The 18,099-nt window shown below is 32.1% G+C and overlaps 1 protein-coding gene across 1 annotated transcript; it reads right to left on the bottom strand.

Annotated features, from left to right (window-relative positions):
• Positions 1-2,835: 2,835 nt before the first annotated feature.
• LOC139786986 (UDP-glycosyltransferase UGT5-like) lies at positions 2,836-17,740 on the bottom strand. The gene is made up of 6 exons (XM_071726080.1): positions 17,442-17,740; positions 16,998-17,234; positions 13,956-14,372; positions 5,134-5,356; positions 3,600-3,819; positions 2,836-3,320 (listed from the first exon to the last, which is right to left on the bottom strand). The coding sequence occupies exons 1-6, from the start codon at positions 17,667-17,669 to the stop codon at positions 3,026-3,028; spliced, it is 1,620 nt and encodes a 539-aa protein (XP_071582181.1). The 5' UTR covers positions 17,670-17,740; the 3' UTR covers positions 2,836-3,025.
• Positions 17,741-18,099: the final 359 nt, after the last annotated feature.

The raw sequence follows: 18,099 nt of genomic DNA, 5'->3' as shown, positions 1-18,099 counted from the left end.
GTCCAGTGAAAGTTTTTTTATTTTCATTTATTTCTAATATTTTATGAGCGACCAAACTTGAAACTTGTGTCCGGGGCGAAGTCGTCACCAAGCCATATCATGGAGGCTTCCGGCGAAAATCAAAGTCAAAGAAGCAGCAGTGGTCGGATTCCGGCGAGGACTTGGATAATATGTGCTGCGTGTGCTCAGAGATGACAGAATAGAGCTGACGAGAAACGTGCAAGCGTAGGGCACATAAGTGTGTGCGCTTATCTTGTAATTATTTTCCGCCATCGTGTTTTTAATTAATGTGTCCATTTTTCTATTAAAAAATAAATTATTAAAAAATAATTAATAAAATGTATCCTATCATTTTTCATGATCGGAATTATGAATTTTCATTTAAAATTCAGTTCGAGAATGGAGTGACGACTCCGCCCCGGCAATTTTGACATTTCAATTTTTGCACCTTTGTCGTTTTCACTCTATACCAGTTGAACAAAGTGACGTAGACCAAAAATGTCCGTATAAATTTTGTAGCCAAGGGTTCATTCTTTACAACGGTATACCACATTTTACTAAAATTATTTATTTTGTTAAAAATCGGCACCGAAAAAATAGTGACGACTTTCCCCCGGTCTCCCCTACTATTCTAATGGAAAATTTTTACTTAATTTTATTTGATTTCAATAGTTTCAATAACTTCCCGTCGGACACCCTGTACATGCAGAATAACTAGAAGAATCATACCATCAGATAAAAAAATCATACAATTCTATTTAAAAAAACGAAGACCTTCTTGGAAAGGTCTCATTTGACTTTCGCATCTCTTGCACATCTCCGCCTACAAAAAAACTATCATCAGAAAACAAACAAGTAGAAACTTACACATTGCTTTCATATAGTTTTTAAGTGTGCAAGTAGAAACTTGCACATTGCTTCCTCATAGTTCTTAAGTGTGCAAGTAGAAGTAATTATTAGTATTTTTTTTTTGGCTTCCTCATAGAGGAAGCTTTGTGAACGAAGGTTTCTACTTGCACATTTAAATAGTATAAGGAAGCAATGTGTAGGTTTCTACTTGCACACTTAAAAACTATAAGGAAGCAATGTGCAGAAAACTATATATATATATATATATATATATATAGTTATATATATATATATATATATAGTTATATATATATATATATATATATATATATATAACTTTAACTTATACAATTCTGATGTTCTTCCATTTCTTCGTATTTTCGCTTCTCGTATAAATATAATAAAAATTGAAAATATACCACCAAATGACATATGTCACCAAATGACATATGATAAGTGAAACTATCAACTTATGAAGTTGTCTTTTTTATAGACTAAATTTTTGATCGATTGAATTTAAAATTGCGCATAATTTCGTACAGTAAAAAAGAAATAAAGGATTAAGAGATCGTAATAATTCGTAAGTTTCTTACGAGCATTCTGCGAGTATTCTGCGCTCATACTTTGGACTTTTTGAGAGAATAGGTTGCCTCTATCGTGTTTTATTAAATGCGTTTTGTAGACAGTTTTATCGTGATAGTAAGAGAAACGGGGAACGGATTTTTTAAAATTTCAGTAAACTTGGTTGTTTTTTTTAACAGAAATCAGTAACCCCTTTATTATTAACAATTTTTATATAAAAATTTCAGTAAACTTGGTTGTTTCTTTTTTTAACAAAAATCGGTAATCCCTTTATTATTAACAATTTTTAATAATTATATTATATTTTTCAGTCTTTTCTACCCCTATTTCATATATAAATTTTTAAAATTTGGTTGATTAGTTCTTGAGTTATAGAAATTTCAGTAAACTTGGTTGTTTTTTTAAACAAAAATTGGTAACCCCTTTATTATTAACAATTTTTAATAATTCTATTATATTCTTCAGTCTTTTCTACCCCTATTTCATATATATCTGGTTAAGATTTGGTTGATTAGTTCTGGAGTTATAGAAATTTCGGTAAATTTGGCACAGACATACACACACACATACATACATACCGACATTTTTTTTAGGCGATATTTCGACGTTTTACAACAATATGAACATATTGGCAGAAAAAACTAAAAAACCAATCTTTTCTTTGGTTTCTTCTACCCCTATTTCATATATAATTTTTTTAAATTTGGTTGACTAAATCCAACTTTATACGCAATCAAAAGTTCATATACGAATTTACGAAAACAAAGCTTCCTCCATGAGGAAGCAAAAATTAACTTATAATAAAATTTTATTTTAGAATGGAATTTCTTGACTTCTTATAACTAAATTCATTTTCAAACAGCGCAAATTTTTTGCAGGAATATTCTTCGTCTCATATCAATGATTACACTAAATTGCCTAAACAAACTGACATATGTCTCCTTACATTCAGAGATCGAATTCTAAAAATATATTTATACTTGCGTAAATATTTAAATAAAAATTTGGCTAAACAATAATGTGTTATTTTATTTTTTCAACACCTCCACGGAAAGTTCGACTTTCCATGCCTGTAGAGAGGGGCAAAAGTGGCCAATTTCACGCCAGGGCTTACTTTCCTCCCTAGGGAAAGTATCAATTTTCTTCCCTAGGGAGGAAAGTAAGCCCTGGCGTGAAATTGGCCACTCTCGCCTCTCTCTAGGCATGGAAGTCAAACTTTCCGTGAAGGTATTGTGAAAAATATCGTGTGCACCTCGGGTCGAAAGCTTTTTCAGACTCGTGTGATTTGCCGCCCGAGCCGAAGGCGAGGGCGGAAAACTTCACACTTGTCTGAAAAACACTACTTTAGCCCCTTGGTGCACAATACACTATTACTGTCAGAAAAGAGCTTTTATACATCAAAAATATTTTATTAAACGTTTTTAATATTTACCATAATCTTCATTTATTTTACAATTCAGTATAACAAAATTTATTATTAATTACAATATCAATGCAATTAATACAACATTTTCGATATTTATGTTATATTCACTTCTTTACATTAACATTATATATACAGCACGCAAAGCCTGTTAATAATTTTTAATACAACTTACGCTTGTTTACTCTTGCGTAAATTAGATGCAGTGTACATATAATTATAATAAAAATTAATCAATAGCTTTATTACAAAGAATATACTTAACAATATTATGAAGAAACTAAGAAACAAAAATGCGTAGACATCAATCAGATTTTGTTCCACCCAGCTCTGAGATCTCAGCGGCGTCACTAGAGTTCCATTTGGATGGCGAACGGTGTATTCGATGCCCCAAACAGCTAAATCTAATGGCGATATTGGTCGATCTCGGAATTCGCTGGATAATCGTTTCATGTTTCTCGTATAACTGTACAAAAAGTTTTACTATTAATAATGAAATAAATAATTACATTTTAACAAACGCATCTTAATTAAAGGAAAAGCCAAATATACGACAAGACACATAAACAGGAAAACCAAATTTCATAATCTATAATTTTATAAACAATTGTTTTTGTAAGAATTTGAAAATCGATTATACTATATTAAATATTAGAGTTTAGTGATTATCTGAAATGTACATAGCTATATTGTTAATATTTACTGCTTAAATAATAATTATTAAAACATGATCAAAATATGATACCTTTCATTATAAAGTACTTCTTCAACTGCGTGTAATATGGACTGCGTGGACAAAGTTTTAATGTCCAAGTATATGCCAACGCCTTTAGCTACTAATATTCTTGTGTTGGATTTTTGATCTCCAAAGAAAGGCATTACGATCATTGGTATGCCTTTCCAAATAGCTTCCTGCGCACTCAGAAGACCACCATGTGTCCAGATTGCTCTTACATTTTTATGAGCTAAACATAAAAGTATATTGTAATAAATATTTACTCTCAACTATGGAAATCTCACATTAATACAAACATTTTATTAGCTGTATATGTCCCGATTAAACTAATGTAATAAACTTTTAATCAACAATTTTGTTGCTTATACATCATTTTTAAACAAAAAACGAGATGTTCTTATTGTAATAAAAATTACTATCTCATTATAAAGAGATTATAATATACATATAACTGTAATAACTAAAAACTGAAATTGTCTTATAATAAATGCAAAAAAGTTATGAAATAAAATAAAATTGTTTAGACATTACTGCGAGGTAACTATATGAACTTAATACAACAAAAATTGATTTTCTTATACTATAGTTATTTCTAAAATGTATACTCCGTTCAACGAGAGATTGAGAGTAGGTCGGACGAAAACTCGTCCGTCTGCTCGCGCAGGTCTCCGCTCACAGAACATCTATTTACATATTTATACGGTACGCCACGCTCTAGAGACTTTATCCTCAATCTCTCGTTGGACATTGGAGTATAGTTGTACTGTAATTAATCAATAACTAATCTATCCACAAAATATTTGTACATATACCTATGCGATGTTTTCGTGTATGTCTGATATTTTATTAAAACACTAGTTATTAAAGTAACAATTTGAACCGGTATTACGTAAAAGTAAGTAATTCTCATAATCATAAATCTCATTTTTCCCAAAGCAGTTTTTAGAAGAATGGTATACCAATGCAATAGGTATACCTATTGCATTAATATCGGTAAGAGTTCCGTGTATGCGACCTCCTCCGATTATAATCTACTTTTGCAGGCACGTAAGTACGTACTAAAAAAAGTCGAAAGCCTCTGTGCCAACTTGCGGAAATAACTATTTTCTTAAATATTCAAATTTTTATTATTTTGCTAGATTTTGGATTTTTGACTGCATGTGCACAATTTTGACTGCATGTCCACTTCTTAATTGTTGTGTTTAGAAAAGTACAATGCTATCTAAAAACTATCCACGCAAAGCGAAATCCACCCTACCTTACTCCACCCCACCTCTGCTACAAAAATTTGAATATTTAAGAAAATAATTATTTCCGCAAATTGGCACTGGGGCTTTCAACTTCTTTTAGTATGTACTACGTGCCTGCAAAAGTAGATTCAAATCGGAGGGAGGTCGCATACGGAACTCTAGCCGAAACTTGTTTAAAAGAATTGTTTACGTTGATAAACGAATATACGAAAAGCAACAGCTAATTAAACAAATGTTATGTAGAAATATGTGTCTCATGTTTCTCGTGCATTCATAGAAACTGGGAAACGTACATAAAACTTCGCTTTGAGGCATCCATTTCATAACCATTACATTTTCCGGTATCTCAAATGGCACTTCAATATCTAACTTCCACAGCACTCGCTGCTTCAGTTTCGACAGAGCCAGTATAACAGTTTTAACCGTATCTAAATTGAAATGTTTCCATTTCACATTCGTTCCTAACGATATTACGATAGCTCCATTCTTTGCTCCGTCAAGAAATATGCGTACATCCTGCAAAATAATGGTGAACTGAATATTTCGATAATATACAAAGATATGAATCTTAATGACGAAATATAATCGTAAGTAACTGATACATTTTAACGGATTATATCTAAGCAGAATTATATTATCAAGCTTGTTTAAATAAGATTTATGCGGCATTCTTTTAGAAGTCGTTGTTATAAATAGAATATTATTATAAAAAATATTTCTACGTTTCTAAATTTAGAAATATTCCGTGAAATATTTATCTCTTGCTTACAATTTATTGATTATTATATAAATTAATTAATAATTAATAATAGAAATTATCTTACAAAATGGGATTTCAATTTATTCATTTATCTATAGATATTAAAAATATAGCATATATGTGTTTTTTACATAGGTTTTAATTTCTACACAGCACACATGCATGTCTAAAAAACATTTTTACAACGTCTTATATACGTACATAACCAACCCAAACAGCGTACATGTCTGTGGGTTTTCCTTACGAAAAAGTAGTAGGGGAGACCGGGGCTAAACAGTCCGTTTTTTTTCGGTGCCGATTTTTAACAACAAAATAAATAATTGTAGTTAAATGTGGTATACCACTGTAAAGAGTAAACCTTTAGCTACAAAATTTATATAGGAAATTTTTGTCTACGTCGCTTTGTTTAACCGGTATAGAGCAAAAACGACAACGGTGGAAAAATTGAAATCTCAAAAATGCCGGGGTATAACAGTCTGCACTGCATTTTCAATACATATACGTACATCTAATTTTAAAAAATAATAGGATACATGCAATAATTGTTTTTTAAGAAAAAAATATAAAAATTTATTTAAAATTTTTATGCAAAACATTATTAAAAAATAGTTACGAGGGTTTCTCTTTCCGCAGAAGTCACTCGCCCGACTTGTTTCACTCTTCGACGTCCGATGACTCTATTCGGTGTCTGAACGGTTGTAATTCCCGTCTTATTCATATTCCATATGCAGTGAGCCCGAAAATGCCTTGGAAATGCACCCGGACTGCTTACTGACCGATTAGCCCCAAACACAAGTTTCAGGTTTGATCGCCCACGAAATATTAGACATCAACGATAATGAAAAAACTACACTGGATTCGTGTTCAGCATGCATTACTCTTTAAAATCACGTACCTCGAGATTTGGAGAGCAAATATTATTGCAGATATTACAAAATTTCCACGCGCAGAAAATGTAACTTTCACCTTTCGAAAACACGTTTACCCTCCTAAAAATCATAACACGGCAGGTAACCTGCCGAAACTCCGTTGGTCACATGGGTACTATAAGCAGCGTTTACAATGTTAATAGCGAGTTCGCACAATATACAGGTTCCGAGATATTTGATTAGACGTATTTACCCCGTAGACGTTTTAGCCCCGGTCTCCCCTACTAGCAATCAGTACTCAGTACTGAGTGATCAGTACTCGTAGTATTGACAGTATTAGTATGTTACTAATACTGTCAATACTACGAGTACTGATCACTCAGTACCGAGTACTGATTGCTAATACTACTTTTTCGTAACGTATCTTGGAAATACTAAATTAATAAAATACTAAATTAACACACTAAACTATCAATATGACGTTATTTTGATATCATCTTGACTTTTTGTTCTACTTGGATAGTACTGCGTAAGTAGGGGAGAGTGGGCTCCCATGTGACAGTGCGAGTTTTCTGTATTAACGTTCTGCAAAATAGTGACGGTGGGTATGAAAACTTTCGTTTTCACAAAACATATAACTTCCATCAAAAAATTATGCCGAAATAAGCATATATACTTTAGTTAAAGGCAGATATGTAATTGGAGCCTTGCAAAGTAAATTTTTACTTGTCATAACTTTTTGATATGTATGGATTTCTAGGGATTCTACCCAGGTAGCAAGGTGACGTTAATATGACGTCAATAATTTGTCATTTTTTGGGTACGACGTCATTTTACCAACTTAAGACGTATAAATGTCGTGACTTTTTTGACGAAATAATAACTAATCGTAGAATGACCTCATTATAACGTACCATTGACGTCATTTGTATAACCATAAAAACACGTCGACAATTTAACCAAACTATAACGTCCAAGTAACGTTAGATTAGTGCCCATTTAATGACGTTAGTTATTTATCCATTGTACGACGTATCTGAGACGTCAGAATTTCGACCAATAAAAGACGTTAGTTAAATCAATTTAATACGACGTTCCTGGTTTGTCAGATTGTAGACCAATAAATGATGTTAGTTAACTGACGTTAATACGACGTACCTGAGACGTCAGACTTTAGACTAATAAAAGATGTTAGTTAACTGACGTTAATACGACGTACCTGAGACGTCAGACTTTAGACTAATAAAAGATGTTAGTTAACTGACGTTAACACGACGTACCTGAGACGTCAGAATTTCGACCAATAAAAGACGTTAGTTAAATCGCTTTAATACGACGTTCCTGGTTCGTCAGATTATAGACCAATAAATGATGTTAGTTAACTGACGTTAATACGACGTACCTGAGACGTCAGACTACTAATAAAAGATGTTAGTTAACTGACGTTAATACGACGTACCTGAGACGTCAGACTTTAGACTAATAAAAAATGTTAATTAACTGACGTTAACACGACGTACCTGAGACGTCAGACTTTAGACTAATAAAAATGTTAGTTAACTGACTTTAACACGACGTACCTGAGACGTCAGACTTTAGACTAATAAAAGACGTTAGTTGACTGACTTTAACACGACGTATCTGGTTCGTCAGTTTGTAGACCAGTACCCAACCCAAGGAGCAAAGTGACGTCAGAAGACGACATCGACATAATGACGTCTATTTTTAGTCATTTTTGGTCTATGACGTCGGCGACTAATAATAATGGACGTTTATAAAACAATGATAACTATTTCATGCAGTGTTATAGCTATCAAGAAGATATCATTACAAGATTTTTGAACACTTTAAAGATGTACTTGTTATAAACAAGTACAGTTACTAAGGAAGCATCAGGGTCAGAAGATCGTCACTGTTCACTGGATCATCGAAGTCAAGCAACACGGGCGCGGTACTGTACTAGGATGGGTGACCGCCTTGAGAGAGCGGGGCTATATGCACATGATACGTAAAGAAACAGTTAAAAAAGCGTTTTTTTTTTCATTGATAAAGAAGAAAAACGTTTTTTTATAAACGTTTATCAAATGGACATTTTAACATTTTAATTTCATAAAAAATAATGTAGATTAAAAAGTTGTCGTCTATTTGACGACATTTTATGGTCAGTCTTGTGACTGCCATTCCAAGATGACGTCCAAATGTTCAAAATCTGACGTACCTTTTATTTCGTCCCGGCGACGTCATTAATTACGTATTAGTGACGTCAATATATGACGTCACGGAGATGAGACAAAAGTACGTCATTTTTACGGCACTTTGACGTCATTTCATAACGTCGCAATCGTCAGAACATGACCAAAAAATGACGTTAAATAGACGTCACCTTGCTACCTGGGTACAGTTAAAAAAAAATGTATAAGACGTTCGTCGGGATCTAGGTTCAATACCAACGTGCGCACAAAAACGTTTAATTGTTCTGTATCTGAAATATTTACAATAAATAATATCGATGTTCAGTGGGGAGGGTCCAATGTGACGCAGGTTGATGGGGACCTCTGTGCCACGCTTACAGAACTATCTAACCTACCTGTGACAGCGCGAGTTTCCGTAGTGTGTTTCGATCGCGGAATAGTAAATGTTAGTGCCTAAATTTTCCTATAAAATGAAATAATTTCCATCGATAATCATATCCACACTTTCATTTTCTCTTTTTTTCACCATTCCTTAGGAAAATTTACTTAAAGTTCTTTAAAGTTACTTAAAGTATTTTAAAGTATTATAAAGTATACTAGCCGTAATAATAGTATACTAACCCGCGGAAAACAGTTAAATATGAACTTTATATGGACCTTAATAAAATCTCCATTTAAATTTTATTTGATTTAAATTAATGCTGAATAACTGCATTAATATGGCTCATATTTGTTCTATATATAAAACTTAATTAAGAATATAAGAAGAAATGCCGATATACATTTCGATTAAAAATCTCGAACATATGAATACATGTCGTATATTCTTAATTGACGTGTATACTCGTACGTATGTTTCGTAGTATACAAAGTATATATACGTACTTCTTACAGTATCATTTCATCATCAAAATATTCGTATTTAATTTGGCTTAATAAGGATTTAATTAGCTAATATATTCAATTTAAATATTAATCTTATTGAAACCATATATGAAATTAATAAGTTGTACATTTTATTCAAATTTCATTAAATTCAAATAAAACTTTTATATGTTCTTAATATGTTGAATTCAAATAAGACCTTTATATGTTCTTAATAAGTTCTAAATCTAATTTAAATTTAATTAAATTCAAATAAGACCTTTATACGTTCTTAATGAGGCTTTTAAGGCACAGCGCGCGCGCACCTGGGACTGGATCCTTGAATTTATTCGCAAGAAAAACGTATGCGGAAATTCTGCTCTTATAAAAAAGTTGCAAGTTGATTAACTAAAAGCCATGCGATCAACTTGCAACTTTTCTATAAAAGTAGAATTTGCGCATACCTTTCTCTTGCGAATAAATTCAAAAATCCAGCCCCTGTTGTAGCTTGCCGAAATTTTGCGGTTTCAATCAACAGGCAATGTTTTTCAAACGTTTTGTAATATGTGTTTAAAACTGATTTTCAAATATTTTTCAAACGTTTAAAAAACATTGTCTGCTAATTAGGATAATAATGGGATTAGAGAATATGGTATCAACAGAGAATGAGTTATAAGATAAAAAAAACGTTTATAAATTACAATTATTGTGTTTATATTGGTTTGCTTTAAATCCAGTGGTACAAAAAGAAGATAAGTAAACTTCTGATAAAATTAACGAAATGCGCAACACTTGCGCAGTAATCGAATACATAAAAACAAATATTAATCGCTAGCAACAAAAAGATTGATGCAGTTGCACAAAATATTAATGACCATAAAAACCAAGAATACAATTTGCTAGCTCAAAAGAATAAAAATAGAGACATTTTTTATATACTTAATCAAACTGAACCCTTATGGAAAAATACACTCAACTTTTGGTGTTAACCGTTAAAAAAACACCATAGAAAAACTCTTAAAGTTGGGTGTGATTTCGGACCAATTGAAGGTTAATCTTCAATTGGCGGTCCGAAATCACACCCAACTTTAAGAGTTTTTCTTCGGATGATGGTTAACCTTCAAGTGATAGTTAACCTTCAATTAATGATTAATCCTTAAAAAATGACGGTATAAACCCTAAAAATATGAACCCTCAAATGAAAGTAACAAATATGGCGTCCCAATGAGAATCTCTTAAGGAGGGTGGTTAGTCAAATCAATTTGATAAGAATTAGTTCAATGGAGAATATTCGTCTATGGGAATCTGTCGTCCATATATGCCAAAGTTGAAGATAATCGTCTGCATGGTTGTCGAGTAATTAATTATTGAAGTTATACTCTTGTCTCTCTCTTATACACGGGCGACACAGCAAAAATGTTACCTAACCTGTAATGTAACTCTCGAAAGCATATTAAAAATGATAAGAATTTAGTGAAAATAGGTGCAAATAACTCTTTACATATTTAGGAAAAACTTTCTCGAAGACTGAAATGATTCGTCTTTATAGTTATCAAGAAATTGTAAAAATAAAAAAAACAGGACCACATTTATTATTTCCACATTTCAATGTGGATAATAACGTATTTGGGTTTCAATTGTACAAACAACTCTTTTTAAACCTTAAGAAACAGCAATTAAATGCATTCCACATATTTATTTGCTAAAATTCGTTTATTTCACGCGACGAAAATCTAACCTATATGCTTTCCCCCTGCCGCGCCGCCTGCCTCGCACCGAGAACTACCGGATGCACTCGGACACTAGCTGCCGCAGCTCTCCCTTTCCTGGCGGTGAGCTCTCCCTGGTGATCCGACTCTCGCTCGGTTAGTCTCCAGAACACGCGCCGCAACGATCAATCCGTCAAAAAAGAAATAACGGACTCGACACGTTCGAAGAAACGCAAGCAAGTGCGGCCATGACACCTAACGAGTGAGGAAGGAGGCGGGGGCTCTTTGAGAGTGGCGACTCGCGCGTCGCGCCATCTAACGTGAAACGATCGGGCGTTGTAAAACGCGAAAAGAATTCAAGCGCAATATCTGAACAAATTATTTAATTTTTAATAAGTCCAATTATTAATATTTATTTTCATAATTGAACTTATTTTTTATTTTGATAAATGTAAATACAAATATCTTATTGTAATAATTTAATTAGTTGCTTAATTTAACTTCTTGTTTAATAAATGAGCGGATGTAGTACTGAAAATGTACCTATTATATAATATTTTAATTTTCAAAATTGTCAAATTACAAACAGGAATTTTGTTGTGACTTTTACAGTTATAAAGTAACTATTTAATGGAAATGGAAGCCTAAAAAAATTAATATTGTAACGCAATTATTATAATGCTCAAATTATAAAATATTTACATTATCCATGTCTGCCAATACAATATAATTTTTTATTCATATTGCATTCTATATAATGGCAATGTTATTATATATTTGACAGGCAAATCAAAATAGCTTTGAATCGATATCGAAATGATGAAATATCCATGTCTTAACAGAAAATACATAATTTGCCTGTTTTTCGATACATATATATTTAAAATGATTAAAAACCCACATAGCATGCATATCAAAAAGACGTCCCGAAGATATCCCGAGAAGATATCCTATCTCCTAAATATATCTTCGGGATATCTTCTGGACGTCTTTTTGATATGCATGCTATGTGGGAAGCCAATAACCTACATAACTAAAACTAAAATTATAAAATATATGTACGATGTAGACAGTATAAAATAATTAACATAATTAAACATGCAGATTTTTGGTTGATAATGACAAAATTCAATAATAAACCTATAACCTAACAGACTACAACGCAAGACTAACATAACTCGCAGGTTTATTAAAATCTTATGAATCACAATTTTTGATTAAATATGAATATATGATGGGTCAATGGGAACACTTTCAATTAAATAAAAATTTAATTTGGGTGTTAATTAAAATTTTATTTGTTTTAAATACAAATAAAATTTGAACTCAGGATGGTTAGATGCTTATTAAATATTAATATGATCCATATATGCGCCTGGACAAGTTAAATCCAATAGCAAGATCTTATTTAAATTTAATTTCGATCCAAATTTGGAACATATTTAAATTTAATTACTTTTATATCCAATATTTGGTTTTTATTTGAGTTTAATTTCGTTCATATAAATGACTAATATAAACCATATTTAAAACATATTTAACTCTTTTCCGCGGGATTAGTCTTATCTGGTGAGATCAAGATATGTCTGACTAGGTCTGCTCAGATCCGGCAAGATCGGAAGAGATCTGATTGAATCAGCAACACAACTTTGTAAGCCAAGATTGGTCTTATCTGGTGAGATCAAGATATGTCTGGCTAGGTCTGCTCAGATCCGACAAGATCTGAGGCGTAATGTCTGCTCGTACTTCAGGAGATCTGAAGCAATCAGATAATGTCCGATTAGATCGGAAGAGATCCGATTGAATCTGCGATTCAATATCGAACGGCAGCAATGGTCAGATCTGGTGAGATCGGATTATAGTTCAGCATATCTGGCTGCATGTGATCAGATGTGGCCATGCAGATCTGGCGAGATAAAATTGTATCCAATCAGATCTGACTTTACTTGAATTTCAGATCTCGTTGTATCTCATTTTATCAAATCAGACATGGTCAGATCTCCTCCATTTTTTCCCGGGACGCTTGGTTCTTAGCCCGTTTTCTATATTCGTGCGGACAATAATAAACTTCAATATGCAAATATCGACTTTACATGCCTTTTTTTTGAAGTGGAAAATGCGAAATATCTTCTAAAGTCATTTTTTGATAACTTTATCTTTATACTTTCATAGATAGAATAATGAAAGAATTCGATTGTTGTAAAAAATTTGAAATAATTATTTTAAAAAAATTGATTGCATTTTGTAGACGCATTCAATTTTGCAGAATTGCAAATTTAAAATTAATAACATTATTCGATTCTTTTTATTATTCTACGTATAAAAGTATCAAGGTAAAGTCATCGAGAAAAGTGAATACTTTACGAGATATTTCATATTTTATATTAAAAATGTTATGACAAAATTTAAAATGTCTCAGGAAATTCTTAATGAAAGAGAGTTTTATTATAATGTTTTAAAAACGTCTGACATGAAAAATAAGAGGTTTTATTTAAAAAATTTGAGGTGATCTTAATCTAACTTAACTTGACCTTGAAAAGGTCACTCAAGGTTAAGTCCATATTTTCATCATGTGGCCTCCTCCAAACCATGCAACTTTTGTCTATGACGAGTTACAGAAGAGATATTAAAATGCATTACTTAAATAGGACCCCTTGCATAATACAAAATGCATATTATAAAATATATAACGCGAACCAGGGTTCGTATAATTTCTCTTACCTCAGGATACGTCACGATTACCTCGCCGGCAATTGGTTGCACGGCCTGAGCATTCAATCCTGCAATCTCTAGGGTATTCGGTGGCAGTGGTATCGCAGATTGGAGCGCAGAATGACTATTAATTAGTACAATATTTATACTTTCTCTTTCTATTTTGTGTAATGGTCTAATTGCATGGCCTACATATTCCTCAGTAAGTCGTTGAATAATAGGGAAAAAATAGTAATGTCGTATGAGATCATCCACAATGTAATATAAAGCATTCCACGTTCTCAGCCACAAACCTTCAGGTTTTGCAATGGCTGCATGTGTGTAAGATCGAACAGTCGGATAACTTGGACCACCGATATAATCCTTGAGATAAGGTGTAGCACCAAAAGGAACATAGCCTACTATGGGTGGCTTGCCTTTAGCAATCTGAAAGAACAATACCACAGACAATGGAAAAAGGTAAAACTAAATAGATATTATTTTTGTAATAAACAAAATAGAATAAGTTAAATACTATTTTGCAGAAAAGGTCGTCACTTTTATTAGCAGATAATGCAAAAATAATAATGTAGTTGAAGTTTGAGCAGATCTTAAAGCAAAAATTAAAATTTTCTAATAAAGAAATGATTTAAAAAAAATTGATTTATGTATAAAACAATAAAATTATAATAAAAAATTGGAAAAACTACTGTCTAGGGAACCCACCTCCAATGACCTTCACTTTGACAGACATATAGTGTTAAGGTTACCCTCCTAAGAAATCTTCAAAAGATTTTAGCCGTCGTTCATTGTTTATTATAAAGTTATTAACAACATAAGTTTAATAAATAGAACGTACTTTTCCGACACCGTGTTCCGGTACATTTAAGAAGTCAGCATAATATGGTAGGAGAACCCGGAGCATAATAGGAACGCTAAGGTTTGAACAAGTGTAAAACATATTAAATATAAATAAATTAATGAACTTGGTCTTAAACCAAAATATTTTTTGAAATATTCACTATAAAAAAACACAAGTTTTAATGCGAAAGAATAGTATATATTTTGGCACAAATTGGGGAAACAATCGTTAGAATTTTTTTACATATACTAGTATAGGCGCAAATACTACGCATAAATAAACGAAGCAGTCCAGGCCTCGACTGTTAACAAACTATTATTTTTTCTAATGGCGTTTTTAATGGCGTTGGTAGTGGATCTTAAAAATTATTTTTATACATGTACATTTTCGCACAAAGCACAAGAACAATCATTAGGAATATTTCTTACATATGCAAGTACGCTCGGATACTTCGGATTAAACAAGGCACTTCCGGGGCTCAACTGTTAACAAACTATTTTTTTTCTATCGTAATGGATTTTAACGATTGTCCTCACACTTGTATATTTTGGCACAAAATGCAAATCACCATTTTCGTGAAAAATTTATCCTACGACCTCTTTTATTGCTTCCTCATAGAAAAAGCTTTGTTTTCGTAAAAAAAATTTTTTTTTAGTTGCCGTTGCCAATGTGTTCAGAATGTTCTAAAACGTCGAAAAATTGCAATTTAAAAAAATGTCCGTATGTGCGTGTGTGTGTGTGTGTGTGTGTGTGTGTGTGTGTGTGTATGTGTGTGCCAAATTTACCGAAATTTCTGTAACTCAAGAACTGATTAACCAAATCTTAAAGAATTATATATGAAATAGGGGTAGAAAAGACTGAAGAATATAATAGAATTAGAAAAATTGCCAATATTATAAAATTTTAACCCTTAAAGACTATACCTCAAATCTCAACTGCTTGAGACTTGAGACTTTTTAAAAATTGATATTTTTGGACAATTTAGTATTAATTAGTATTAATTGGCGACTTTTCTATTTTTGTTATATTCTTCAATCTTTTCTACCTCTATTTCATATATAATTCTTTAAAATTTGGTTGATTAGATTCAACTTTATATTCTATGTATGTACGGATTCTCAGAAATTTCAAACGTCTGTAACTCAAGAACTGATTAATGAAATTTTAAAGAATTATATATATGAAATAGGGGTAAAAAAGACTGAAGAATATAATAAAATTAGAAAAAAATTGGCAATATAATTAAAAAATGTGCAAATGTGAAACTTGCACATTTTGCTTCCTATGTACGGATTCCTCGAAAGAGTGATGGCAAAGAGTGATGGCAAAAAGACCTGTTTTTTCGCCCATTTTTTGGACCTCAAATTTCAAACTTTTTTAATAAATAGTGCAGGTCCGGTATATGGCCCGGTAACACTTTTTTATTCTCTTTTATTAATTTTAAATTAACATTTTTATTAGAATTTTATTGTCTTATATATTAATAGATTTCTTTTTATAATTTTTCAAGTTAAAGAAAATTTTTAATTTTTGCTCCTAGAACGCTCCAAACTTCAACTACAAAAATATAATATACTTATATAAAAATAAACTATCGCTTTGTGCAGAGGTATGTATGATTATTATTTCCGTGTATTGTTTCCTGTTCGTTAAGTTAGTGTTACTGCAATAACAGAGTTCTCAATTATTTATAAAAATGCGCAACAAGAAACTGCCGAGTTTGTAAGAAAGAATCTCCGCGAGCGCAACATTATATTATTAAAATACTACATCCAAAATACGACAACAATTTTCTTGTATCCTTTTAATAATATTTATTTTAATAAATAAATCTTTTTCGTACTATGTGCTAATAAAAATGATTGATTTCTTCTACAGCATAATGTTTTAGTCATTTCGGTCTGTCTATTCATATAGTTTTAGTAACTTCCCGATTATTACCCTATTTATCTGTACAGAGAACGCCACGAAATATTTCACGTATTTTTTCACATTTTCCGCATCAGAGATGTTCTGATGAAATCGTATTTCATCATCGTTTTGAACAAATAATAAGAAGCGATTGTGAAGATTACCGCTGATATGAGCAATAACTAAACACTTTCAATTTGTTACGCAAACAAACTTGATTTATAGGGCAACTTCGCTAAGTCGCTTGCAGTTTCACAATAGCCTAATCAATTAGAATTTATTAAAGTTGATTGCTTTACCTCCCATAGGCCGTAGAAACATTGGGATAAAGTAATGTCCTGCACTATAACATCAAACTCGACTGTTTTAGTCACTTCCAAAAGATCTCTCGCTGCTTTAGCTTTTATCATTGTGTTACATGCGTGAATACCCCACTGATACATAAAATATGCCCCATAAAATACGCTGTACTTCTCCCATTCAACTGGGTCATAATTAAAAGATTCATCGTAAGTTTCCATTAGACCATCGAAAACCTGAAAATAATAAGTACCCTTACGCTATACAGGAGAGGACATATGAAAATGTGACAAATTAACATCTCCGAATGCACATTGATCTTACGTAAGATAGAAAACATTTAAAATAGAAAAGTTATATTTTTCCTTATTTGTTTTATGATTTGCAAATAATCGATTTATATCTCTCAGAATGTCTTCGAGTCTCCTATAATATCTACTTACGGCGTATGTTAAATTCTGCGCGAGTTTACCCTTGACCTTAGTCTCTAATATGCTGACTGCGTGTACATGATGACCTTTGCGAAGTAGTCCTTTAACCAAATGCTCCGTCCAGACGTGGTGGCTAGGCGACGGAACAGTCTCTACCACTAATATCGACAATGGTTTCGACGCTATCACGATATCACCCATTAAAATACAACAAATCAGGAAAATGACGCTACTCAACATTGTTGCGCAAAACTTCTCGCGTAGTCTCTCAATCAGATCCTGAGACCGAATGTATCTGCATGCCCAGTGTAGCATTCCCCCTCTCCTCATTTCGAGATAATAGCGTTATCATAATATTACTTTATGTAACTTTAGACTGGTAATATTGAGATTTTCTCAACAACTTAGCTGTACCGTCATAAAAATAAGAGGAGAAAAGATGCATAAATAAGTAATTAATAACATGTACCTGTATATATATAGATATTGCAGATAGTACGCAGTATCTATTCACTTTCTACTACTATTATTGTTGAAACTGAATGACGACATTCGCATCCAGAATAATCATTCAATCAGTTGGTTACGTAAATACGTGATTGATCATTACATAATACAGTATGGTAATTATTAATAGACATCCATAAAAACTATATTAGAAATGTATGCA

Source organism: Temnothorax nylanderi, unplaced genomic scaffold, assembly GCF_030848795.1.
Source record: "Temnothorax nylanderi isolate EJ_2023f unplaced genomic scaffold, tnyl_v1.0 TNYL_tig1226_pilon, whole genome shotgun sequence".
NCBI lineage: Eukaryota > Metazoa > Arthropoda > Insecta > Hymenoptera > Formicidae > Temnothorax > Temnothorax nylanderi.
The sequence above is the reverse complement of the archived record's forward strand: the minus strand, read 5'-3'. Positions and strand labels throughout refer to the sequence as shown.